This window comes from Fukomys damarensis, unplaced genomic scaffold (genome assembly GCF_012274545.1).
Source record: "Fukomys damarensis isolate Sample0158 unplaced genomic scaffold, DMR_v1.0_HiC HiC_scaffold_34, whole genome shotgun sequence".
Classification (NCBI taxonomy): Eukaryota; Metazoa; Chordata; class Mammalia; order Rodentia; family Bathyergidae; genus Fukomys; species Fukomys damarensis.
The window spans coordinates 21599437-21624879 of NW_022900946.1; the positions used below are offsets into that span (position 1 = coordinate 21599437).

Consider the following 25443-nt stretch of genomic DNA (forward strand, 5'->3'; position numbering starts at 1 on the left):
AATAAAACACAAGTTTTAGGGTTAAGTTTGCATTTATTTTAACTTAGAAAAATGATCATGAACACAATGTACACTACTAACCTAATTCTTGCATAAAACCATTGCTGCCTGGTTATAAATTCTGATTCACTCAGGGAATATCATGGACATTTCATGAAAAGCTTCCTTAGTGTTCTGCTTTATGAAAGTAAAATGTGACCAGGAAATCCTCTCAGCAGATGCAGAATAAATTAATCCCAAACAAAGGTAGACAGCAGGACACCCACACCACCTCCTGCCCATCTCAGGCTCTCGTCTCCACCCTGGAAACGTGTGTGATGTGAAGCCGAATTACACGGGCCAAGGAAGATGCTGTCAGGAGTAGAGTGGTACACATAATACATAGACATATGATATATTCTTATATAACATATTAAATGTACATGAGTATCGTACATGTTGTGTAGAGCTAACCCAGACTTATCCCATGCCTGTGCACAAGCAGGGCCTGGGAGAGCCTGTTGGTTTCTAGACTATTCCATTAGAGTGGATATTCACAAGTGACGCCCTGAGAAGGGTAACTCAGCACGGAGACTCCACATAGTCATTGTCCAGCCCCCGGCGGAGCCGAGCTGTGAGGGAACGGCTGATGACAATCACACGGGGTGCCATGCAGTCCTCCCTTCGGTGAAGAATGTTCCAGATGAGCATGGCAGCTGCCAAGGTGGCCAGCAGGCAGGCACCAATGTTCAGGTAGCAGGACCAGGACAGGTTGGTGTAGGGACCGATTCTGTAGAATGTCACTAGACCAATAACCAGCACAAAGCCTGCAGGTGAAAAAGAAGTACTCAGGAAGGCCTACTCTGAGCCAGGGCTCTTTGGAATGGGTGCTGAGCTGCTTCTTATTGGGTGGGCCCTTATGTATGGCCTTTGGACCTGGGAACTGTGCAGAATGCAGAAGGAAATGGGGTACAGTGTGCTGTCTTGGGAACCACTAGATGTCGGGCCACTTCCCCTCATGGCACCCACACCTCCCTCCCTGACAGACCCAGCAGTAACCTTGCATTAAATTGTGCTAAATCCACCTCTAACTTTTATAAGTGCTTAGTTCAAAGCCCAAACAAACACAGTATTTCTTAAATCTTATCTAGAAACAGAGTGCTATTTGACTTAGTCCATATTCTTATTTCTCAAGATTTTTCTTGTTTATAGCTTTGCTTTTAGAGGAAATAGAGGTTTTCTTGTTGAATTTGAGATGGCCTGGAACTTGCATTCATGGGAAAAGGGCAGGGCCAAGATAGGTTCTCGTTTAAGTGCCTCTTCGGTGTGCCTGGTTTCAGGTCTCCCTCTGGCCTCTGTACCCCCCACCCCCATTTCCTCCTCCTCGTGTTCTTCTTGCCCGACTTCTCCCTTTTCTGGAGTCTTGACACCAGGGAATAAAGGGTAGGTTGTGGGTTGCCTTCACCAGTATGGGTATGGACTCTTTTAGTTAGGAGTTGATATCACTCTCTCGTTTACTTTTTTTTTTTTAGGCAGGGTCTCACTATGTAGTTCAGGCTGACTAGCCTTGAACTCATGGCGAGCCTCCTTCCTCAGCCTCCCAAGTACTGAGATGACAGGCGTGTGCCATCATATCCAGCTCATTTGTAGCTTTCTTTAAAGAGTGCCAGTGGTGGCCTGCCTTGCAAGTGCAAGGATCCGAGTTCAATCCCCGGTTCCAAAAAAAAAAGAGTGCCAATGACTTGATTTCATTGGCTCTTTGAAAAGGAAAATCAGGGTTTCCTGCCCAGAGTATGTCAACCTAGACAATGAGACCCTGTTGTTTGATAGAGAAGGCAGCACTGGGAGTGACAGGCCTGAATTGGGCTAGAAACCCAATGGCAGGTGTCTTAGTTACTTGTTTCATTGATGAGACAAAATACCTGACACCCAAAGTTAAAGGAGAAAAGGGTTTATTTTGTCTCTCTCTCTCTCTCTCTTTTTTTTTTTTGGTACCAGGGATTGAACTTGGGTCCTTGTGCTTGCAAGGCAGGCGGTAGAACCACTGAGCTAAATCCCCGCTGAGAAGGGTTTATTTTGGCTCACAGTTTGTAGAGGTTGCACTCTATAATTAGTTGGCTCCAAGGCAGGATGGCATGGCAGAGGGGCATCACAGAGGAGAAACCGTTTGTGGCAGGTAGAAGGCAACAAAAGAAACAAGTGACACATGATTAGCAACAGCATCCTCTTTCTGTCTTTTATATTTTGTCCCGGCTACCCACCCTTAGAGTAGCACTCACACCTTCACTCCTAGCGTCACATACCCCCGATCCAGCCACCTCCCAAAAAGCCCCACCTATGGTTGCATGAGGCTTTGGAGGGAACATCTAGATCCAAGCCATAATAGCAGGGATGAAGGAAAAGCTTCCCCATGCTGCTGCCCTGGTGCTTGCCCAAGATGCTTTGTTCTCCTCCCCTACAGCTGCAAGGTCTCACCAGAAATGGCCTCATAGGCCATAAAATCTAGCTAGAGCAAGAGTGAGAAAAGCAGGCAGAAGCAGAGCCTTGGGCAGCCCAGTGAGCCCTGAGCTGCCCCTGCCAAAGACCAGACCCACTTCTTCCCACCCTCCATCTATCCAGTTGACTTGGATGCCATTATTCCTTGTACTAAAAATACCAGATTCTCCATCACGGAGACTGGCCTGGAGCACGCTCTAGCCCCTTTTAGACTTGCCCACATCCCTACCTGGGCTCTGGCCAAGTGAACCCTCATAGCTGTCCCACCACTTGCTTGCATGTTGACACCTATTTGTCTGTTTATGATGGTTCCTGCACTTGCAGCGGCCTCCCTTGCTTTCCTCAGAAAGCCAAATCATGCATGGCCTCAGAACAAGGAACAGAAAGAGATGAGACAAAAAGAGACAGACTGACAAGAGAGGGAGATGGGGGAAGAAAGATAACAAGCTTGACTTTTCTAAAATACAAGTATTGTGATCTCAGCCGGGCGTGGTGGGACACTTCTGTAATTCCAGCATTTAGGAGGCTGAAGCAGGAGGATTGCTGTGAGTTTGAGACCAGCCTGGGCTACATAGTGAGTTCCAGGTCAGTCTCAACTACATGGTGAGACCCTGACTCAAAAAACAAACAAACAAACAAAAAAAAAAACAAATATTGTGATCTCATCATTACCATACCTTCCAGAAATTCATATTGAACATTTGCCTGCCTCTAATTGTCCTAAACAGTGACAGTGACTAATCTATGTGAATTCTCTGTAGTACTTTCTGGGGCTTTTTATATGTGGAGAACTTCTAGATACTTCCTTTCTAGTAAAAATAGCACTCCAGTGTGACCAGAGGAAACTTCTGGCATTTCTGTACTAAAGTACAAATGCTCTGCTTATGACTTCCTTTGTATTAGTGAAGTTAAAGCAGTTATAACTGGTATTTTTTTATATGGAAATAAAATACTTTCAGCATTAATTCCCTCATTTTGCTGACATCTTTGGGCCCCAAGGGAGTTCATTATGCTTGTTTCAAGACTCAAAGAGGTGGAATTGAGTCAGATTGTTACATAGGGTACCACCTTGTATCTGAGAGAAGGGATAATAAGCAAGGCAGTGTGTGAGGGCTAGAGAGCCAAGGCGCAGAGAAAGAGCTACCAGCACAGTGAGTGAGTTAAAGGAGTTTGCCCAAACAGCAGGAGGTGAGGGCTACCAGGTGTTCATCCACTCTTCTCAGCAAAACCTATTCTTTTTCTTAAGCTTCTTCCCTTCGGCTTGTGTGTGCTATAGAAACATTCTTAAAATTTGTTATGTGGCCCCATGTCTCAGCCCCCAGTATCTTTCATTAAAACAGAACAGTATAGGGCCAAGGATTTAGCTCAGTGGTTCCGCTTGCCTACCTCACAAGCACAGGGTCCTGATTTCAATCCCCAGTACCAAAAGAAAACAGCAGTATAGCCAGGCATGATGGCACACACCTGTAATCCCAGCAGGCTGTGAGACTAAGGCAGGAGGATCACAAATTTGAGCCCAATTTGGGCAACTTAGCAAGACCCTGTCTCAAAAAAATTGAAAAAGGGCTAGGAATGTAGTTCAGTGTGAAGGCCCTAGGACCAATCTCTAGTACAGAAAAGAAAGAAAAGGAAAAAAAAAAAAAAGGAACAAAAAACCCAGAACAGTGTGAAGGAATTGGTTTCCCACAGCCTTGTAAACTAATAAGCAGGGTGGACCCTGCCCTCCTAGCTCTCTCTTGTCTGACCCAGGGTTGGTCTGAATCACTGATGTACAGAGAAGGTCTGGATATCATTTTCTCTGGACACTTGAACTAGAAGTTGATTATAATAGCTGATCTTGAGTCTTCTAGAAATAACTGGGATGACATCACCAGACTGGAAAGGTTAGCAAGAAAACAAACCTGAAGTGTTGGCACATGCAAAGCAGAGGACACATACCCTCATGGACAAGGCCATGCGGGAATGTGATGGTATGGCTTTGTCACCTGCAGTTCCAGACCCAGGAATGTCAACTAATGGAACTGGTACAGCCTCAGATCAGCTACCTCTGGAACGTGCGTTTGGAGTAGACAGCCCAGCAATGAACAGCAGTGGCAACAGGGAGAGGTGACTCTTGGACACGGCACCAGGGAGTCATAAAGGACACACATAACACAGTCTCTCTGTACACTGCTTAAACACACGTTCAGTTCCGAAAGCTGCCTCTGGGGAAAACTCACAAGGCATAAAACAACCAGAAACATCTGGGCATGGCTGACCCAGCTCAGAAGGAGGGAAGGAGGTTAGGATCATCTCATCATGTTTGCAGGAGTCACACGTGCTTTGTTCATTTTTGTAGTTGTTGTTTGTTTGTATGTGTTTTGAGACAGGGTCTTGCTATGTGCTTCAGGCTGGTCCTGAACTCACTGTGTAGCCCAGTCTGGCCTCAAACACATAGCAAATCTTCTGCCTCAGCCTCCCAAGTGCCAGGATCACAGGTGTGTGCCACCGCACTGTCCTTTGTGGATTCTTTGTATGGATATTTCCCGGTGAAACTGGCCAATAATTCCAAGTGCAGCTGTTCAGATTCTGCAATCAAAAAGCACTTGCAGAAGCTGGGTATGTAGCAGACAGTGTATTTCCATGTTTCTAAGCCTGAGGCTGGCTGTGCTGACTACCTTGCTAAGGATGTAGATGCATCCAGCATTCTAACACACTGCTCCCACAGCCCACTGTGACCTTCATAAAACATGCATCATGTCCTTCCTATACTTAAAACACCCCTGTGGGGCCGGGGATTTAGCTCAATGGCACCATGCCTGCCTCGCAAGCACAATGTCCTGAGTTTAATGCCTGGTACCAAAAATAAACAAACACCCCTGTGGCTTTCCCTTGCCTTAGAATGTGACTCCAGGCCTCATTCTGGTGGCCCTGCCTAATACCGCATCTCCCTTGCCACCAGTAGCTTCCTTGACTCAATCACTGGCCCTTCCTGCTCTTCCTCAAAGGTGCCACATCCATCTTCCCTGAATGTGCCCTGGAAGAAGGGAAACCTGTTTATGTCCTTTGAGGCTCAGCTTAGAGTTGTGCACATCCTTTTCTGGCTTCCTCCTGCCATTACTTCTTTCGTGTATTTACCCTTTAGTGGCCTTTGCACCTCCCCTTTGGAGGGCAGACTTCTGGGGCTGGAGCTCATCCCACCCATTGACTCCTCAAGGACTATCAGTAATTACTTGCTGACTAAATGATTCGGGGCAAACCATACACGTGGACCAGGATCAAATGCAGCATAGAACGATGAGAAAAGAGACAAAGGGAACGCCATCATAGGCTTTATAGTTGAGGCCCCATTTAAACTGGTGCCTTTCAAGGTCCATGGAAGGGCACGTCAATCCTAAAGACCAATTGCATTAGCCTTGTGTTCCTGTATTCCCTGACCTGTCAAGACCCACTCACATGCCAGGGACCATGCTGGGCTTAGCACTGGCACTCACAGAGGTCTGTGGCCCACTGATTAGTCCTTGAGAAACTGGCATTTCTGGTATGAAGATGGAATTAATTCCTGCACCTATGGGGAGCTGGGGAGTAAGGCCTGGCCCACCCTCCCAGTGAGTGGCATTTGATAGTGTCTGACTTAAACAAAAACTGTAGGCACTGAACTCTAAACAAACTGGAAACATGACATCCTGGAGTAGATGTGGCAGGACAGCAGCCCAGCCTCCCAGCCCTATAGCAGCTCTCTGCAGGGTTGCTGCCCTCGGCAGCATGAGAACATGGCATGTCCCATCCCTGACAGGCTGCACCCTCAGGCCCAGGGTGGGGTGGGGGGCCTAGCCACTGACAGGGCACCAAACTTGAGAGCTGCTCCCCCTGCCTACCCACATCAGCCAACATCACAGAGTTACTTAACCATGTTACTTTAGTGTGTGACTTTTTGTTTTGGGCAGTTCGTGGGATTACTCCCAGGACCCCAAATAGGCCAGACAAGTGCTCTTCTACTGAGCTGTACCCTATTTCTTGGCTAACTTTCTTTTTTTCTTTTTTGGTAGCGGGGATCAAACTCAGGTCCTTGCACTTGAGAGGCAGGTGGCAGAACCACTGAGCTAAATCCCGGCCCCTTGGCAACTTTCTTAAGATCAGCATAGTATTTTTTGAAAATGGGTAGACTACAGAGTCCTTCATCAATAAATGGGACTCAGTTTTTAAAAAAAGAAAAAAAACGGGTAGACTCTTTTAACCATTTAATGTATGTATTGCTTCCCCCATTGTTAGCTGCATTTCTTAATACATATGCAAAGTTGGGTTTCAAAACATGCATGTACTAAAAAATATATGTGTGTGTGAGTGAGTGAGTGTGTGTGTGTGTGTGTGTGTGTGTGTGTGTTTCCAACATTTTTATACATGTGGATATATTGATTAAAGAAGTGCGAATTCATATATGTACAAATGACCTGGACATAGCTACCTACTTCCTGCAAATCTAAGTTGGAAACTATAAAGATAGTAGCTGAGGTGTGAATGCAGAGCCAAACAAATGAACACAGTTCACAAAGGAAAAATGAGCAGACCAAATTTCCACCTCTTTCGTCGTTAGTCTGAAAAATCACATGTTGGAATTCAGCAGCACATGGCACTGGTCTGGTTTTGCAGAGTTCTCAGTGTCTTGCTTCTCATACTGGGATGCAGTTCAGAGGCTGTACCTCATTTGCTTTTTTCCCAGAATAACAGAAATTCTACCTCTGTGCCTTGTGGAAAGGTAATTAAAGTTTCACACTCATATCACTCATCTGTATGAAGACCATTGTCAATCAACTTCAGTTTTGTTTGGTTCAGCTTAGAACACATATCAACAGAGAAAGGGGTTATGAGCAGGGAGCAATCCTCTCCTACCCCAGTGGGACACATGGGACCTTCAGAACACTGTACCAAGGCTCTGAACCCCCAGGAAAACATGATCACACACAGGGAGGATGACAAGGCTGGCTCAGGGTCACATCTCTTGCAAAGATGGGACCCTGCCCTCACGGTGGCATGCAGAACAAGCCTGGGACACAGCCATTAGAGAGCATCATGGGGCCAAGTTCTGCTTCAAGCCAACAGAGGAGGCCTTATGGACTGAGTAGATGTGTGGTATGAGGGGGTCATCCCTGTTCCATATGTCAGCAGTAAAAAGCACAGGAAAATAGGCATGTATGGTGACACACACTCTAAGTGACACCAATCCTGATCTCCTAACACTGATGAAACTGCTATAGACAGCATCCTGAGATGAAGTTTGCATTCAGGACCTTCTCTGCTTGGGAGAGACAGGAAGGAAGGGCTGGAAGAACATAGACCAGGGGGCCGAGGCTGGCCTTCAATTCAGAGTTTTCTACTTTAGTCACTGCCTCCAGTGTAAGGTTCCCTTTCTTCTCGGTATCCTTTTCCCTGAAGACTTGTTCCAAAACTTTTCAGTGATGTAATCAGTTTGTCCAGAAACAAATCTAAGAGAAGAACTTCAGCAAACACTAAAGTCTGCACATGGGATTCATTCCATCTCCATAAAGTTGTGTTGCCAAAGCAAATAGCCTCTTCCTATGAGCCGGCCAGCCGCGGGTGGTGTGAGTTACAGCATGGCCAGAACATGTCCCTTTCCTCTCTCTTTTCCTTCCTGCCTATTTCCTGGGGCTGTGGCTTCTGTCACAAGGCCTTCCTTTTGGAACGACTTAAACATACATGCAGGTGGCATTAGAGGAAAGACCCTGGGGCTGACCCCTGGTGCTCTCATATGGCTGCAGACCATAGGTACCTATAAGCAAGGTACCTATAACTTAGACCTGTGCGGCTGGATTTTAAAGAGAATACTGTACTGTCTCAGATACCACTGGGTAGCATTTGCGTGCAGCAAGATGGTGGTGACCCAAATCGTTCTCTGTAAAGGGAAATTTGGGGTGATGAGGTCTTGTGCTTCCACCAGAGCCCGAAGCTCCCAAGTAGTCTCAGTTGGAGGAAGAAGGGAAGAGGAGATGAGGTGTGGCTGGGATGCACACTAATGCTTGAGGACGAGGTAAAAAAGAAAACTGAGTGTTTCAGACCCAGTGAAGTCTAACTAAAAAAATTACATTTTCCCACGACAAGATCCCCAAGTCTATGAAAACAGCAAATAACCTTTCCAGCACCAGGCATAAAGGTACACACCTGTAAGTCCAGCACTCTGGGAAATTGAAACAGGAAGATTTCAAGTTTGAGCCTAGCCTAGGCAACTTAGCAACTTAGACCTTGTCTCAAAATATCCTCCCCCACACCCCACCCCCATTCCAGGGATCATACTCGGGACCTTGCACTGGCAAGGCAGGCGCCACACCACTGAGCTACATCCCCAGCCCTGTCTCAAATTAAAAAAAAAAAAAAGGGGAAGTTTAGAAGGGGGACTGGGAGATACAGCTATACAGCTCAGTATAAAGGCCCTGGATGCAGTCCCCAGTACCAAAAAAAAAGTCCCTAACTACCTGAGATGCTGAGTCAGTAGGTGCTTACCAACCCTACTGTCCCTTTAAGGACTGATAACATCAGCATCTTCAGGGGTATAAACTAAGTTTTTGTATCAAAGAAATCAAATTATTCCAGAGAAGGAAAAAGGAACTTAGTAAGAATGAATCTGGGTTAGGCTTGTGGCACCATTTGAGCAGGTTCCATGCTGACTGAGCCAGAAGATAGCATCCTAGAAGTCTTGGTGACCTTTTTTTTTTTTTTTTTTTTTGGTACCCGGGATTGAACTCGGGTCTTTGCGCTTGCAAGGCAGGCCACCAAACCACTAAGCTAAATCCCCGGCCCCTTGGTGACCTTTTTTTGAGCAGGTATAGTGAAGCATTGCAGCTTCCACAGGGACCAAGTTACAGAAATCGAGACATGGGCGGTCAGAAATGGACAAGTGCATAGGCTGGGGATTTAGCTCAGTGGCACCGCGCCTTCCTCAAGAGCACAGGTTCCCAAGTTCAATCCCCTGTACCAAAAAGGAAAAAAGAAACGGCCAAGTTCGAGTTTACCAATTTGGGAAAAGAAAGCTCTATATCGCACAAGGCCTGGGCCTTATCCGTTAACTTCCATAAAAGGATACCTGCTGTAAGAGGAGAGGAAGACCTAGCTGCCACCACAGAAGCAGCTCGAGATAAAACATGAACTAGTCAACTGTTATATATACAGCCTGTCCTCAGGATGTCCCTGGGCATCACAGAGGTAGATTGGTGCTTTGGGTTGTGCTCAGGACTCTTTTTTTAGCTATTTAATATTGTTTTCCAAAAAGGCTTGGAGATCCTCCCACTGGGGTGATGAACACATGCGTAAAGATGTCAGTGTTGGGCACTATCAGGAAGGCATCTGTGTGCTACATCTGCATGAATTATAATAGTAATTCGGATAAAAGGGATTTTTTTTTTAGAAGAGGAAGCAGGTTAGAAGCATGACTTTCAGGGTCACATAGTTGCTCTCATCGGTCAGGACTGCACTTCCCATCTCTAAGGCTTCCAGGAAAAAAAGGGAGACAGTGCTGAGCCCTGTGCTTCATCAGGATGCCATAGACCTTGCCAGAGACTGATGGAGGATGCCATGCAGGCACTGACCGAGGGGACAGGGGTGGTCTCACCAATATGACCTCAATGCATGCTTTGTACTGGACTCCATTGGACAGCCAAGTTGCTCTGGAGCCTCCAGTGATGGGCAGTGACTTGAACCTGGTACAGAACTCTGCATAGCCACTAAATTGTCCCATCCAAGACTTATCTTTGGGTCAGTCATAGGCAGCAGGCAGCAGCACCAGGGTTCCTGTGTGAGGATTGGAGGTGAAGGCGGGAGGGACATTCCTGGGACACAAAGCCCACGGGTTCTTCCAAGAAGGACAGCCTGCCCACCCAGGGTGCATGTTGGGAGAGCATGGGTTCTGCTTTGGGGCACTAGGTCCTCACTATGGCCGTCATCCAGCAGGTCTGCAAGGGAGGATCAGAGTGAAAGCATCAGCAGACATATGACAGTGCACTGTGAGTTGGGGGTCACATACCCCACTGCACATGGTGGCATGAAGGACAGAGAACATCCAGAAACTCACGGCAGACAAGGAAGGCATAAGGTGCAGAACCCACACCACCTGTTCCTGAGCAGTGCAGTGGGTTGGACACTGCTGAGAGATGGGAATGTCCTCAGCAGCCATGGAGAGCAAAAGAGCCTCCTGAGCTGATCTACTGGGGACACACCCTGGCTCCCTTCCTTGCTCCAGGTGCTACGTGGTGGTGGTACAGGGACAGAGATTAGAACCCACTTGTTATTTTCACAAGCCACTCATCTTGACTCATTCAGTGCACCTTTTCCTCAGTATGCCTTGTGTACAAATCAGTGAGACCAGTGACCATGAATTAACAGAGCAGCCAGATGTGGTGGCACATGCCTGTAATCCCAGCACTTGGGAGACTGAACAGGAGGATCAGTGCAAATTTGAGGCCAGCCTGAGCTACACAGTGAGTTCAAGACCAGCCTGAACTACAAAGCATGACCCTGTTCTCAAAAAAACAAACAGGGTGGGGGATTTAGCTCAGTGGTTCCAGTGCCTGCTTTGCAAACACAAGGACCCAAGTTCAATCCCCGATTAAAAAAAAAAAAACAAAAAACCAGGGCCAGGGATTTAGCTCAGCGGTACCAAAAAGAAAAAAAAAAAGGAGAGTAAAACGGCCCTGAGAAAGAGAAAAGAAAAAGAGAAGGTAGCAAAAGGCCCACAAAGAAAGCCCAGCAGGCAATATGTCCCTGTGTGAAGAGGTCAGGTAACACTCAGGCCTAGATGGCAGGGCCTGCATGCTCAGCTGCTCACACTAGGGGATTAGAGCCAGCAAGAAAGGTGCCAGCCCCCATGGATCCATTCATAACAGATCCTCGAACTGGGGTGACGAACACAAGAGTGGAGATGTCACTGTTTGGCACTATCAGGAAGGCATCTGTGTGCTACATCTGCATGAGCCAGTGGACAGATTGATGGAGCAGTCACTCCCCGAAAGAGCCTCAGGAAGGAGAGCACAGGAAAACTCGGGCATTGTGTGCCTGCTGTGGTACCAGATACCACAGAAAGAACCAAGAAGAGAGGCAGAGGAGGAAGGAAGAAGCTGGGAAGACAGAGCAAGGAGACTGGTAAGGCACTGCTAGATGACAGCTGAAAGTGTCGGCTGCACCATCTCCTGGCTACGCAGTTCTTGCACATCTCAGGCCTGCTTCTTTCACACACAGTGTGCCGCCTTCCCAGGGAAAGTGCATGTTTTCACAGAGGCATCCAGTGTGCGAGAACCAGATAGAATAAGACACAGAAAAGAATTTTTCCGAAAGATAAAAAGTAAGTTTAGAAGATCTTGCAAAAAAATCGGAAACACCACTGCATGTGCCGGCTGAATGTGTTTGGTAAGCCATGTGATACCTGAAGTTCACATTTCAGACCCACACCAATAGTGGTTTCCTGTGGTCCCTAGGAACTGCTGTGCTTCAGGTTGGAGGGATGGGTCTTTTACCAGCCCAGGGGTCTCCTGAGTGTGGCACTGGTGCCAGAGGAATTGAGTGTACGCACAGACCCCTACCTCACTCTAGGGCAACTGAGGAGCTCTCCCCTCAATTTATTGCTCTTCTTGGTAGCCTCCAGATTTTTTTGAGCCTTCTCCATTCCTTAATACTTTCCCTTCCTCTTTTCATTAGCATCTTCTCCCCGCCTCCCCACCCATCTCACCCCAGCACTAGGACTCGAGGTTTGCTTGACAACAGGTAATAGCAGGCGTTTCCTCGTCCTGTGACAGGACATCCTGGCGCCCCATAGTCTCTCCCTGGCTTTAAAACAGACCCAAGCACAGGAAAAAACCCAGTGCTAAAATTAGCAGTGTGATAGAAAAAAGGCACATAGCTGCTCTCTGTACTGTTTGTCAATGAAATGAGTCTAAACAGGCCAAATGCATTTCCTTTTTGGGCAAAACAGACTTGTGGATGATGGTCAGACACCAAGAAGTGAGGCAGCATGAGAAGGCAAAAGACACTGGCCGAACTACCCAAGCCTCCTGCTCAGCACTCTGGGTTTTTCCATTGTGCTCCACCTGTCTGAGGGTTTTTGGATAGAGAGTGGTCCAATCTTCAGAAATCAAATTGGCCTAGAAATATTTAGAGTGGGGTCTGGTATTCCTGGACTCCCCCTCACAGAAGCTCTTAGTGCTTCTACCCCAGGCTTGCTAAAAGATCAGTCATTCTTTTCTTCATGGAGGGCTTTTCCCCGTTTTTTATTTTTAAAAAGCACATTATTTAGGAGCAACATTCTTCTCCTGAAACAAGTTTCCTGGAGGTAGGCTGTCCATTCTGACATGCCAGACTCACGGCACTTCAAATAACTCTAGAGTCCAAGGGAAATGTAGTAAATGTAGTAAGAAAGACAGTAATCAGTTTGATTATCCTATTAGAAGGAGTCATTTTCATAGTCAAGTTATTTTTTTGAGACAGGGTCTCACTTTATAGTTCTGGCTGGCCCTGAACTCATTATATAGCTCAGGCTGGCCACAAACTCAGCAAACCTCCTGCCTCTGTCTCTCAAGTGCTGGGATTACAAGCATAAGCCACCATGCCTGGCCTGTTACTTTTCTTTTTTATGCCACTAAAATGTCTTTTCTTTTTTTTGGTGGGGGTGAGTACTGGGGATTGAACTCGGGTCCTTGTGCTTGCAAGACAGGCAGCGGAACCACTGAGCTAAATCCCCGGCCCTAAAATGTCTCTTTTTTTAAACACAACTTTGCAGGGCTTGATGGTACATGCCTGTAATCCCAGTACTCAGGAGACTGAGGCAGAAGGATCATCAGAAGTTCAAGGCTAGCCTGAGATACATAGTACAAGACCAGGCTGAACTACATAGTGAAACCGTGTCTCACAAAACAAAATAAAAAAATGTTTTTTAATTTATAATAACTTTTCCAGTCTTTTTTTTTTTTTTTTTTTTGAGGCAGGCTCTTCTCACTATGTAGTCAAAACTGACCTGGAACTCACTGCGTAGCCCAGGCTGGTCTCAAACTCACAGTGATCCTCCTGCCTCAGCCTCCCGAGTGCCCAAGTGCTGGGACTACGGGAGAGTTGCCACCACACCTGGCTTTTTTTTTTAATAGCATCTTGCTGTGTAGTCCAGGCTGGCCTTGAACTCACTATGTAGCCCAGGTTGGCCTCAAACTCAGGGCAATCCTGTTTCAGTCTCCCAAGTGCTGGGATTACAGGTGTGCACCACCATGCCCACCTTAATCACATTTTTTAGATCTTCCATTTCCTTCTTGAATGAATGGAATTTCAGATCATTGCTCATGGTAGAGTTCCATGGCTTCATTAAGAACAAGGAAAACAGGGCCAGGGATTTAGCTCAGTGGTTCTGCCGCTTGCCTTGCAAGGGCAAGGACCCACGTTCGATCCCTGGTATCAAAAAAACAAAACAAAGAAAACTGCTTTTCTGTTTTATGGCCCTACAGTCAGCAGAGGGCGGGCAAAAAGGGCAATTTCCTAAACATGTCCTGTCACTTGGAACGTTTGTGTTTTTACACTCAGCTGTAGAGGAAGGAATGAGGCAGAATTAATCCTCTTTCACATTGCACCTATCTCACTGTTTCTCAGAGCAGGCAGAAATGCAGCTAGGTAAAGTGCAGTTGCTTCAGGGATTTGCCCTAGTTCACATCCACTAAAATATGTTTCCATGCCTCTTGCCACCCAGTCCTGTGTTCTTCCACCAGGACTTCAGGAGCCCCCTCCCTCCTCTGACCGGGCGTCGGGAAGTGACTTGCCCAGGACAACACTGCGTTCTATTCATAGTGCTTAGCCCAATTTCCTGACTCCCACCAGGGCACTTCCCAGCACATGATTACCTGTCAACCCCATTCTGGAAATTGCATTTCTCAAGAAAGAGAAGGGCCCGGGACCCATTATTCCTAGAATGATTCACTTCGGACATCCTGCCATTTCCTCTGTTGGAACCATGCATTTGACACTGGAACAGACTACCATTGTGCACCATAAAGGAAAGGTTCCCTATACTCTAGTCCTATGGACCAAGAGCTGGCTTGCCCCCAGTGAGCAGCACAATCTTCCCACTTCTCTTAGTTGACCACGATCCTTTGAGCCCAGAGGACAGACAGAGACCCTCTGTCGTTGGAAGTTACAGGTGGATAGTTGTCATGGTTTCCAGCACTGCTCCAGACCCTCCCAAAACAAGTTTATGGATCATTTCTGACAGCGCTACCACTTTCACCATTATAACAGCACAGTGGGGCAGGGATTTAGCTCAATGGTGCTGCCACCTGCCTTGCAAGCTCAAGGTTCCAAGTTCAATCCCCAGTACCGTAAGTAAATACGTACATACATACATCAGTGCTCTGCTCTGTCCCTTATGCCCACAGGAGGTCCTACCCCAGCAGTGGGGAGGCTGTTGCAAGCCCAGTGTTTAGAGGAGACTGCTCTTGGTGACCCAGCGCTCCTCAAAGCTGGGATCCCTGGCCTCACCCCAGGTCTGCTCCCATGGACTAGGGAAGCCAGGTTAGGGTTGCATCTATGTTAATAACCATAACAGGAGCATGGGTGTGTTCCTGCACCTTCTCTACTCTTGGGCAGCATATTCTCCTCGCTTTGCCTTGTACTACTACTACTGAGAAGGGCCTGCCCTGGCCCCAGCTAGGGCCCCTAGAAGCTACGCTTATAGCAGAGCCCACACTCTGATGACCCCCCCCCATACCTTGGCTACTGGGAGATAGCAGTAGGCTGGGGTCAGGCCTGAGGTTTCCCATCTTTGCCCAGCACAGACTGACCCTCTTCCAGGTGCGCCACAGGGACAATGGAAGGACAAGTCGGGATGATCCCAACAGTCTTGGAAAAGTAAAGCAGGTCACTCCAGTGGCTAGAGCTGCTTTTAAAATGGAAAGGGGTAAAAGCTGGGCATGGTGGCGCGCCCCTGTAATCCCAGCACTCAGGAGGCTGAGGCAGGAGGATCGCTGGGAGTTCAGGACCAGCCTGGGCTACATAGTGAGTTCCAGGGCAGTCTCAACTACACAGTCAGACCCTGTCTCAAAGAAAACCAAAAAAAAAAGGTGGGGGGTCAGATCCAAAGTCAGGTGGTCACGTCCTCAAGCTCCTGGGCCTTGAGTACCTGTACCTGCCTTGCTTTACTTTTAGCAATGGGTATGACACATGGGGTCTGCCTGTGGCCATGTTTAGAGGGACAGTTTGCAGCCCCCCTTCCAGCCCCCCAGTCACATCAGCAGGTCCCAGCAGGCCTGCCAGCTATGATGACTACCCTGCGTACTTACTTGCCAGCTGGAACGCAGCAGCCATGGCCTCCTCCCAGCACTGGGACTCAGGTGACATCAGAGTCAGGCCTGTCAGCCCCAGAACGAAAGTGAGCTGACCCATAGCCAGCGCTGCCGTGGCCACCAGGTTGCAGGCACGCATCATGTCAAACTGTACTGTGGGATGAGAGAGAGAAGAGGTGGTCAGTGAGGGCAGGCCTGGCCTCCACCCTCCAAGACCACTCCCCTTCTGGGTCTCTGCTAGGCTTTCTCTGGGCAGAATCTTCTGGGAGCACCTCCCTGGCCCATAAAGGCTCCTCACAACCCCAGCTTGACTGCATCCCAAAGGGGACTGGCCCTTCTTTGGGATTTTTTTTCTTTTTAAGGTACCTGTTCCACAAAGGTACTACAGAGTGGGTGCAAAATGGGAAGGGGAGTCTGCTGGCAGTGCAGGGTCCCCTGCTCCATGTAACCCTACAGAGCCCTTTATGGGTCTGCGAGTTCCATGCTGTCCCCCTCCTTCCATACAGGCTAAAGACTTGACATTAAGAAGCCATCACTTAGGGGCTGGGGGTTTAGCTCTGTGGTGCCGCCGCCTGCCTCACAAGCGCAAGGACTCAAGTTCGATCCCCGGTACCAAAAAGAGCCAGAAAAGAAGCCATCACTCCACTCTGCTCTTGCTAACCTCCTGCAGCCAGAGTGGTGCCTGAGCTTTGCCCTACGTTCTCCTTTGCTCATCCTTCCCACCCTCCTCACTGGAAGGCCCTAAGCTAAAGGTGGGTCAGCTGAGGAGGGAGGGCAGTGCCCGCAGGGTTAGCTGGTTGTACGTCTGGTTGAGAAACTTGCTCTCTGCCATCAACACCCTGTACAGAAAGAAGCTTGTGCAAAGCCTTGGTGGCCTTTGTAGGCTCCAGTTTATTCCAGAATCTATGGCAAGTCTTTTGAACACAGTGGGAAGAGAGGGTCTGTGCTTGGAGGCTGGGGGCTGTGCATATTTAGAACACCTGAGTGTTTCTTTCTCCTTGCTGTGATTGAGCAATTTAGTAAAAAGGTGTTTTTTTGTTTTTGTTTTTTTGTTTTTTTTGAGACAGGGTCTCACTATGTAATTCAGACTGCTCTGGAACTCACTATGTAGCCCAGGCTGGTCTCGAACTCACAGTGATCCTCCTGCCTCAGCCTCCTGAGTGCTGGGATTACAGGCGTGTGCCACCACTCCCGGCTGTTAAGCGGTTCTGATTCACAAAGTTAAACTGTTGTAAATAGTGACTCTTCAAAATACCAGTCTTGAGGTTTCAAGGTATTCTTCCAGAGTTTGAAAACGAAATACACAATTCATCTTTAAAATTAGATCATTGAAAATGTCATAATCACAAGTGTAAGAACAAGCAGAATCTTAGAGTCCTGAAAGGACTTTCCTCTTGGATGACCACTGATTATCATTCTGGCCAAAATGGGGCCAGGAAAGCACAGAGCCTTACCCCAGTCTCACTGACCAGGGCCGGAGTAGTTTTTGTGACTTGAGGAGGGCCCTGCTTCTACAGACTTGTTAGGTGCTCAGCCTGCTCCTCACAGCAGCACTGATGGTGAGTCAGGTGGTGGGAGCAGGTTAGCAGTGGTCTACTCAAGCATGGGTGGATGAGTGTGTCCAACCTTGGCCATCACTGATAGTTTTCAGTGAGGAGAGGGAACAGGCCACTTTATGAGTTCCTAAGTGGTTGGAAGAGGTTACTCTGTGTGGGTGTGGGTGGGTGTGGGTGTGGGTGTGTGTGTGACTAGGGAAAGAGTCCAGGGACACCCCTCCACTGAGCTATATCCCCAGCCCTTTTTATTTTTTCATTTTGAGATAGGGTTTCATTGAGTTGCCAGGCTGGCCATAAATCTCTAATCCCTGTGCCTCAGCCTCCTGAGTAGCTGGAATTAACAGGAACGTGCCACTGCACCTGGCTTGAAGGGTTTGAATTGCTGTTGCTAATATCAGCAATTCTATAGGATTCTACCTCCATGTTTACTGAAATGCATTTTGGGTTGACAGTTTAGCTTAAACCTCTCAGGTTTAGCATCAGTCTCTCCTCCCATCTTGTGCTAGACCCTGTACCCTGTTGGGCACACAATAGTCAACTAACTCTACCACTTTACTGTCCCTGTCTGTCCACCTTCTCTCCCATGGCCAAGCTCCCAGCTCCCCTCACCTGCACACCAAAGGCAGACCCTGAGACTAGTGCTTACCACCTAGAGTGGGGTAAAACTGCAAGAAGATATGTGTGCCTCGAGGTGAGAGTCCCCAGGCCTCAGAAGTGTCCTCCAGCTGGCCAGAGATGTCTGCTCACTTCTTGGTCTCAGCTTTGCTCTTTGGAGCAGCTGTGCGCAGGGGCCTCCTCACCACCCAGATCACTTGAGAGACACTGAAGGAAAAACATCTATGTGCTGGGTGGGCAGGAGCGTGGGTTGGCACTGAGCATTTATTTAAAGCCCAATGAAGTGTGGTCCCCTTTCCTTCGGGTCTTTCTTAGGCCACTAAAGAAGCATTAGGAAAGTTACCACCCTACACGAGTAAAGCAGGGATGTGCTCATGGAGTTCTATGCCATGGGACCATTGTCTCTGCCCAGGGCCCCATGGGTACCCACCCGTCTTCAGCCAGCATAGGGCTTGTGATTCACACTCCTCTCTGTCTTGTCTATATTTAGGCTGTGGAGTCACAGTCTTTCATAGGTTTTGTGCTATTTCCCACCACCACGGGTTTGCCTGTTCTGCCTGTTGTGTTTTGAGATGCTTCCTCTGTGCCATCTCCTTCTGTCATTTGGAGGTTGAGGGGCCCTTCCCATGTCCTAGGCTTTTCCAGCATACCCTCTCCAACCTGGTGGTGATGTAACCAGCTCTGAGGCCAGTAGGCCTTACCATATGCTACATACGTAAAGAGCTGCCGGGATGGTTGTGGTGACACACGTCTGTAATAGCAGCACTCTGGAGGCTGAGGCAGGAGAATCTGAAATTCGAGGCCAGCCTGAGCTATATGGTTGAGTCCCAGACCAGCTTGACTACAGAGAGACCCTGTCTCAAGAAAACAGGCAAGGGCCAGGGCTTTAGCTCAGTGTTTCCTTGTGCCTCACAAGCACAAGGTCCTGAGTTCAATCCCCAGTACCAAAACAAATACAAAAAATTTAAAAAAAAAACTGGTAAACAGGCACAACACAAGAGAGCTGCATGTATACATGAGGCCCCCAATTTACTAGACGATCACACACAGCAGTCCATACACAGTGACCCAATAGTTACACCACCAGAGAAAGAGGGGAGCTGCTGGATAGGACAGCAGTCGCCACTCACTGGACCCTCTTGCTTTGCTGGAGCACCATGGCATTGCCTCTCCCCTACTCTTCCTATAGTAAAGCAGGCAGCCACCAACAGGCTTCACTGCTGGTGACCAAGAGCTTGTGGTCTGTAATCCTCAGAACCACAAAACTTCACTTAGATTGCTAGAGACCCTAACACGTGTGTGACGCTTTAGGAAAATAGGTTACACAGACAGGCCAAGAGCTTGGTCTGGTGGCCCAGAGCTGTCTGGTGAGCCCATCCTCCCTAGCCCAGGCACAGATGGTAACAGACAAAGGGTGGCACTGGAATCCAGAATAGTGTGGAGAGAGGAGTGAGGATGCAGGGCTAGAAATGTAAGGGATGTAGGAATGTTCTTGAGCAGCAGCATGGCAGCCTGGTGGCATGGGACTCATGTGCCACACTGTCTGGCTCACTGAGACACAGGACATGGGGGACCAAGGCCACAAAGTCCTCTCTTCCAAGGCTGAGGGGACTAGGTCAATTTGCCAGATCTCTCTTGACTGCTTATACTGGTTCCCAGATAGTCCTGACTGGTAATTACATGCTGTGTGCCGGAAGCCCAATCCAGGCTTTCAGTCTTTAGGAGGCCCTGTCTACACGTTAGGACTCTAAAGACTCTTTCCAATACAATCTAGAAAATCCTGTGTGACCATAACTTGAAAGTTGGCCTTCTGCATGATGTTCCATAATCTGTACATTTAACATTCTTATAGTCACTGTTACCATTTATGTGACCCTCCAGAGATTCTGCTACTTTAAAAGATAATAGGGGCCGGGGATTTAGCTCAGTGGTTCCAGCACCTGCCTCACAAGCACAAGGGCCTGAGTTCGATCCCCATAACAAAAACAACAAAAAAGATAATAGAGGGCTGAGGATTTAGCTCAGTGGTGCCGCTGCCTGTCTCACAAGCACCAGGTCCTGAGTTTGATTCCCAGTACCCCCGCCAAAAAAATGGGTAGCGTTCACAGTAGAGGAACAGCAAAGCTGGCATTCCAGGATCTTCCTGAAAGGCCAGGATAAGTCTGAATGAATAAGGAAGGACTGGGCTGGCCAGGAGAGTGGCACTGAGGCCCTCTCTGCATGGTTCAGGGAGGCCAGAAGACTGCACTGCCAGAGCCAGGAAGGCAGCTCAGACCAACCTTCAGCCTGTCCTTCTGCTCTTGGCCCTGACCGCCTGTCCTCCTCCTCCTATTTGTCTGCCTTTCCTGTTTTCCTGGCTACTTCAAGCATTCAGTACTGGGCTACAGGCTAAGGCACACCACCGCCAGCCACCCCGGAGGCCCCTTTGCCCTCCCCTGCCTATGGATTGCCACAGGGAACACTCACAGAGTACCGTGCTGCTTGAAAAGGAAGTGCTCTGGATGGAATCGCCCCTCTCAGCCCCAGTCCCATCCACCCCAGGAGGCCACTCGGCCTTTCATCTGTTTCCGGGTACCCCAGATGGTCCCTCTGAGAATGTAGCACGGAGTATCTGGCGAAGCAGAGGGTCAAGCCAAATGCCAGCCAGCCACCCGATCCAGTCAGGAGTGTTTGATGTCTGGCATGGCACAGGCGTGGGTGGAGATGCTCGGGGTCTCCAGAGAGCAGGAGTGGGGACTCCCCTGAGGGAATACTGTGGTGAAGCTCATCTGCCCCAGTGCTCGATTGTGTGTTCATCTGTTCTTGCTTGGCCTGAGACTTTGGATGGCTAGCAGAGTGCATGACTGTGGGACACAGAATGAATGTGAAAGATGAGACAGAAAATGAAGACCAGAGAATAAGAGTCAAGTGGACCCTGTGTTTCCAGTTCCCCAGCTCCTCACAGGGAAGAGAGTCTCTGGTCAGAAGTAAAATCCCTCATGGCCACAGGGTGCAGAATGCCAGCTAATGGGAGTCTGCCCCACCCCTCTTCAGTAATACCCAGGGTAATGAGAGAGTAGCCTAGACCCTGGACCTAGACAAGTACTGGACCTACCCATGGCCCCTGACCCAGCATATTCAGGGCACCCACCAGCACAGCACCCAACCAAAGTTCAGAGAATCATGGAGTGGTCCACATGCTTGTCCCCTGTTCCTTAGGAAGGACCTCAGGGCATAGAGAGCTGGCAGATGTCCTCCCAGTCCCAACAGTGACATCTGGAAACTAAGGATATCCTCGTGCCCATGAAAAACAGTGTGGGTTATGTTTGTTTTTGTTTCAGTTTTTGGTACCGGGGATCAAACTCGGGTCGTTGCACTTGTGAGGCAGGCACCAGAACGACTAGGCTAAATCCCGGCCCCCTGTGTGGGTTATGTTACCTGTCCTCTAGCCCCACTGTTCCCTAGACTGGCTCTCAGGATGGAATTGTGAGGAAACCACACAGTCAGCCCGGCAGCACCGTCTGATGTGCTGGTCATGGGTGTGGGAGGATTTTATAAAGAACCAACAGCTCCATGTGAAAAAAGACGTTAGTAGCCCTGAGCTGACTCCTCCATCCAGGCAGTATGTTCGAGCAGTTTGCCCCTTCTTGGAGGGCTGATTTTAAGAGCCACTTGGACTGTGTTAGGGGAATGTTGCATGAGTGCTTTTAAGGCTGACCGCAGGCGTGATTTAAAGCAGCAGCGGGTAGCCATCCGTCGGCTGGGCACACAGGAGCATGTAGATTCCAGCAGTGAGTCTGTCACTAAGCTGTGTGACTGAAGGGGGCTTCAGTGCTGAGAGCAGCATGTGAGGCTAATTTGGAGTATTTGACACCAGAGGGAGCAAACTTCATTGAGGGGAGAGGACAGGAAGAACCAACATCGATGCCTCCACCTTGAGACCACTGGCTCAGAGCCACATGGCCCATGGCCCAAGCCCACGGATTAGGATTTGCAGTTTCCCCTCAGGAAATGCTGACTTATAGCTGCCTGTTCCTATCGTTTTTCAGTCTCAATGTGTGTTAGTTTTGTCAGCAACCAAAATTATCCATTTAGCCTATTTTCCTAAGTTCTGTCTGTCATTTCCAAGAAGCTTTCAGAGACATTTCTATTGTTTGAACAAATAATTGTAGCTTAGATTCACTGAGAGTCTGTCACCCGCAGATGCCATATTAACTGCAGAAGAGTACTTAAAGAATTGCCTAGGAGCTTTTGAGATGTTCTAGTCAGAGCAACAGATTCAGAACGGGGGGAGCTTTGTGGGCTGTGGGAAAGCAACAGTCAGGGCCACCATATGGTCACAAGGACACAGGCTGGAAGAGGCCATGAGGGCCCTGTGTCTCCCACTGGCCTGTAGTGACAGATCACAGTAGAGGGACAGCTACACAAAATGCTCCAGGACTACACCATCTGCCCTGTGACTACTCAGACTCAAGAGGTAGGGAGAGAAAAGTCATACCAAATTTTCACCTGCCAGTGGACACTTGGGCCATCAGGAAGCCTTGAGGCCCAAGATAGAGCTGAGCCTGACTGAGACTCTATCCCTAGGTGAGCCGTTGCTGGTCCCAGAGCACAGAGTAAGACCTAGGGCTGCATCTTCTCCTGATCACCAAGGCCTCCAAGGCTGAGCAAAGCCAAAGCCCATATAAGTGGTTTAGGCACAGAGCCATGGGGTTCCTGGCTTCCTTCTTAGTCAAAATAATCATGTAATTCAGAGAAAGGGCTCTCTGCTGACTCATCACACAGAAACCCAAATTCAACTCTGTTCATCCAGCTTCTCACAATATTCTGAGAGCTTATAGAAATTTTGAAAATGTTCATATGATTAGATCTTTCTCAAAAGAAGGTTATTCCCCCCTGCCTGTGGAGGACAAGGGAGAAGGCCTACCCTACCAGTCCTATTGCCAGCCTCCATTTTTTTTTTAACCAGGAATCGAACTCGGGACTTTCGCTTGCTAGTCAGTTGCTGCTGAGCTAAATCCCCTCCCCCCAGCCTCCATTTCTTTGCCTATGAAATGGGAATGATATTCCCCAGCCCAAGCTCCAAAGTCAAAGGCAGGGCTGCCCGGTGAGTCATATGCAGCGCATTACTCCAGGGTGGCTAGCACTCCCTGTGAGCACAGAAAGATGCCTCGCCTTTCAGTCTCTTGTTCCTTAAAGAGTAGTGTTGCCTTCAGCACAAGAGCACCCTTGACCTTGAAACTTGTCGTGTCCTGCAACAGAACTGGGAGGCCTGCAAGTCAGGTCCCCCCCAGCAGTTACATACTAGGTAGCAAGTGTCTTCACATTTGCGCCCTAAACCTGACTTAAAGTCAGACGTCCAGCTTCCAGCACTGTAAACAGACCTTAGGACAGTGGGGCAACACTTTGCCCACTGACATCATGCAGCCTCCCCTGGTCCCTTTCCATACATCCCAGCCACTGTCAGTCCACCGCAGCCTCCCTGCTTACATCCTAATTGCCCTAAAGGTCCTGACCACCATGGACACAAAGTCAGACTCAGTCACACATTCTTACTCTTCCATGTTTGTTTTACCTGCTTAATATGTATTTCCAGCCAAGGAGAATATTTCCTTGATTTTTTTTTAGTTGTCCATCCTTTGGCTATACATAAAGTCACCACCATGTTAGGTGACTTCCCCACAAGATAATCCAGAGGTAGAGTTTGAGCTGAGCAGGAAAACATATGCAGCCTTGCTCATTAGTGTAAGGGTGGGCGTGGGGCCCAGCTTCCCTGTCCCCTGCTGGCCTGGGCAGAGCCTCCCCTCTCCCAGCCCCTCAGAAGGTGACAGAAACACAAGCAGACTCACGTTTGACAGTGCCTCGAGACTCCTGGAAACCTGCTGACTCCGAGCCCCAGCCCAGCACCTCACAGTCCTGTGTGTCCACCTGCCCAGCTCTGGCCTCAGGACTAGGGCCACCCCGGCCCCTGTCTGCCAGCCAGCAGGATCTCCACAACCCCACACTGCGCTTGCGCCCATCTTCCAATGTCTGGTACACCCAGTTGGGGGTGAAGGCAGCCACATTGTTGAGGATGAGGGAAACCAAGGCCACCAGCACAGCAATGGCCACAAGTTTCTGGACAGTCATAGCTGACTGTCAGCGCTGTCCATTTATCTCGGAGAGAATCCCAAGTCCTAGTCAGCTGCTCTGCATCCAGGGAGAGCCACGGTGCTACTAGGGGTGGCTAGAGAACATCACCACTCATTCTTGAAGGCAGTATAGCAGTTCCCACCAGGCACACAGAGATGGCGGCTGTGTGGAGACAGGCCCATGGGACAGGTCCAGGTGAGCCGTTCACGGCCCTGCCTTACCCTCCCTGCTGCACCTGGAGTAGGGCCAGGCCTGTACTGAAGCCAGTCGCTGCGAGGTCCATCTCGGGGAAGAAACAGGGGCCCCGGCGAGAATCCAGAGTTCTGAGTATGCCGTCTTTCTGGGAACCAGAGGCCAGGGAGGCCACGAACATGCACCTCTTCTGCCTGCAGCAGTGGAAAACAGAAAGTAACTCAAGAGGCAAGCACAGTGAGGGAGTTGGACTGGTCACACTCCTTAGAACCTACTGAGGGAGGCGATCTGATCAGGGCCGTGGGAGCAGTGCAGGTTGAGCCACCTCTCTGCTGCCTGGGCCCTGTCCCGGAGCCTCCAGCCTCCGCTAACAAGTGGCAGGTCCTGGAAAGCAGAGCGCCTGCTGCAAGGAAGTGAGTGTGTGTGTGTGTGTGTGTGTGCGCGCGCACGCGTATGTAAGCTCAAGTTTCCCTCTGTCTCTCAGCCAGAGGAAATGGTTGTTTTTGAGGCTGTTTTTGGTGAGGGGGAGGGCGTAGCCAACTGCAACAAATAGCAGCCCTGCCACAGAGCCAGACACTAACAGGATGTGTTTCCTGATGGGAAAGGCCTGGAGAGACTTCTCAGGCCTGCTCCACCCCCACCAGACCCCCTCCCTGCCTTCCTGTCCCAGAGGAGAAGGCAGCCACTAGGCTCACCTGTCACTTCTAAGCCTGGCCAGCTGCTGGGCTCAGGACCTGGGAAAGCTGCAGACACCATAGGCAGGCAGGATTCTGAGGAGCCAGGCGCCCAGGCATTCCTTCTGTGCACTAGGCGCCACGAGCCCATGAGGTACCGGAGCTGCTCCTCACAGGGATCCTGCCTTCAAGTGGGGACACGAGTGCTGGGAGGGAGGGAGGAGAGGGTGGAGCAAAGTCAGGAGGCAGTGCTCAGGCAGGCTCTTTCCCACCAGCAGAATGTTGGCCTCGGGGGAACAAGTGTACCCAGACCAGACGGGGCAGGGCCGCCTTGGAGAACGGGCTAGGATTGACCTTGGGGTGGCAAGAAGGTGTGGGATTCTGGACATACAGGATTGGGGCCGCACACAGGGCCTGAAACTGAGCACGTGGTTTCTGGCCAGCCATGTTTGCTACTGCTGTGACAGTCACTCTTTTGAGGCCAAAGAACTACAGTTGTAGCCCAGTGTGCTGTTACGCTGCCGA

At 49.2% G+C, this 25443-nt stretch overlaps 2 protein-coding genes across 6 annotated transcripts in view; one reads left to right on the forward strand and one right to left on the reverse strand.

Annotated features, from left to right (window-relative positions):
* Positions 1–25102, reverse strand: Tmem204 (transmembrane protein 204). 3 transcript variants are annotated; one of them, XM_010620508.2, is made up of 4 exons: positions 24940–25102; positions 23770–24438; positions 15768–15923; positions 9227–10415 (listed from the first exon to the last, which is right to left on the reverse strand). In XM_010620508.2, exons 2-4 carry the CDS (start codon positions 24047–24049, stop codon positions 10072–10074), a joined length of 780 nt encoding a protein of 259 aa, XP_010618810.1. In that variant the 5' UTR covers positions 24050–24438; positions 24940–25102; the 3' UTR covers positions 9227–10071. The 3 variants fall into 3 exon arrangements, with proteins under 3 accessions (XP_010618811.1, XP_010618810.1, XP_010618809.1); XM_010620507.3 differs by lacking the exon at positions 24940–25102 and adding an exon at positions 24520–24828; XM_010620509.3 differs by lacking the exons at positions 9227–10415; positions 24940–25102 and adding an exon at positions 1–806 and having other exon boundaries at positions 23770–24808.
* The window catches only part of Ift140 (intraflagellar transport 140), an 89275-nt gene that overhangs the window by 45744 nt on the left and 18088 nt on the right, over positions 1–25443 (forward strand). The gene's annotated exons all lie outside the window — the stretch shown is intronic.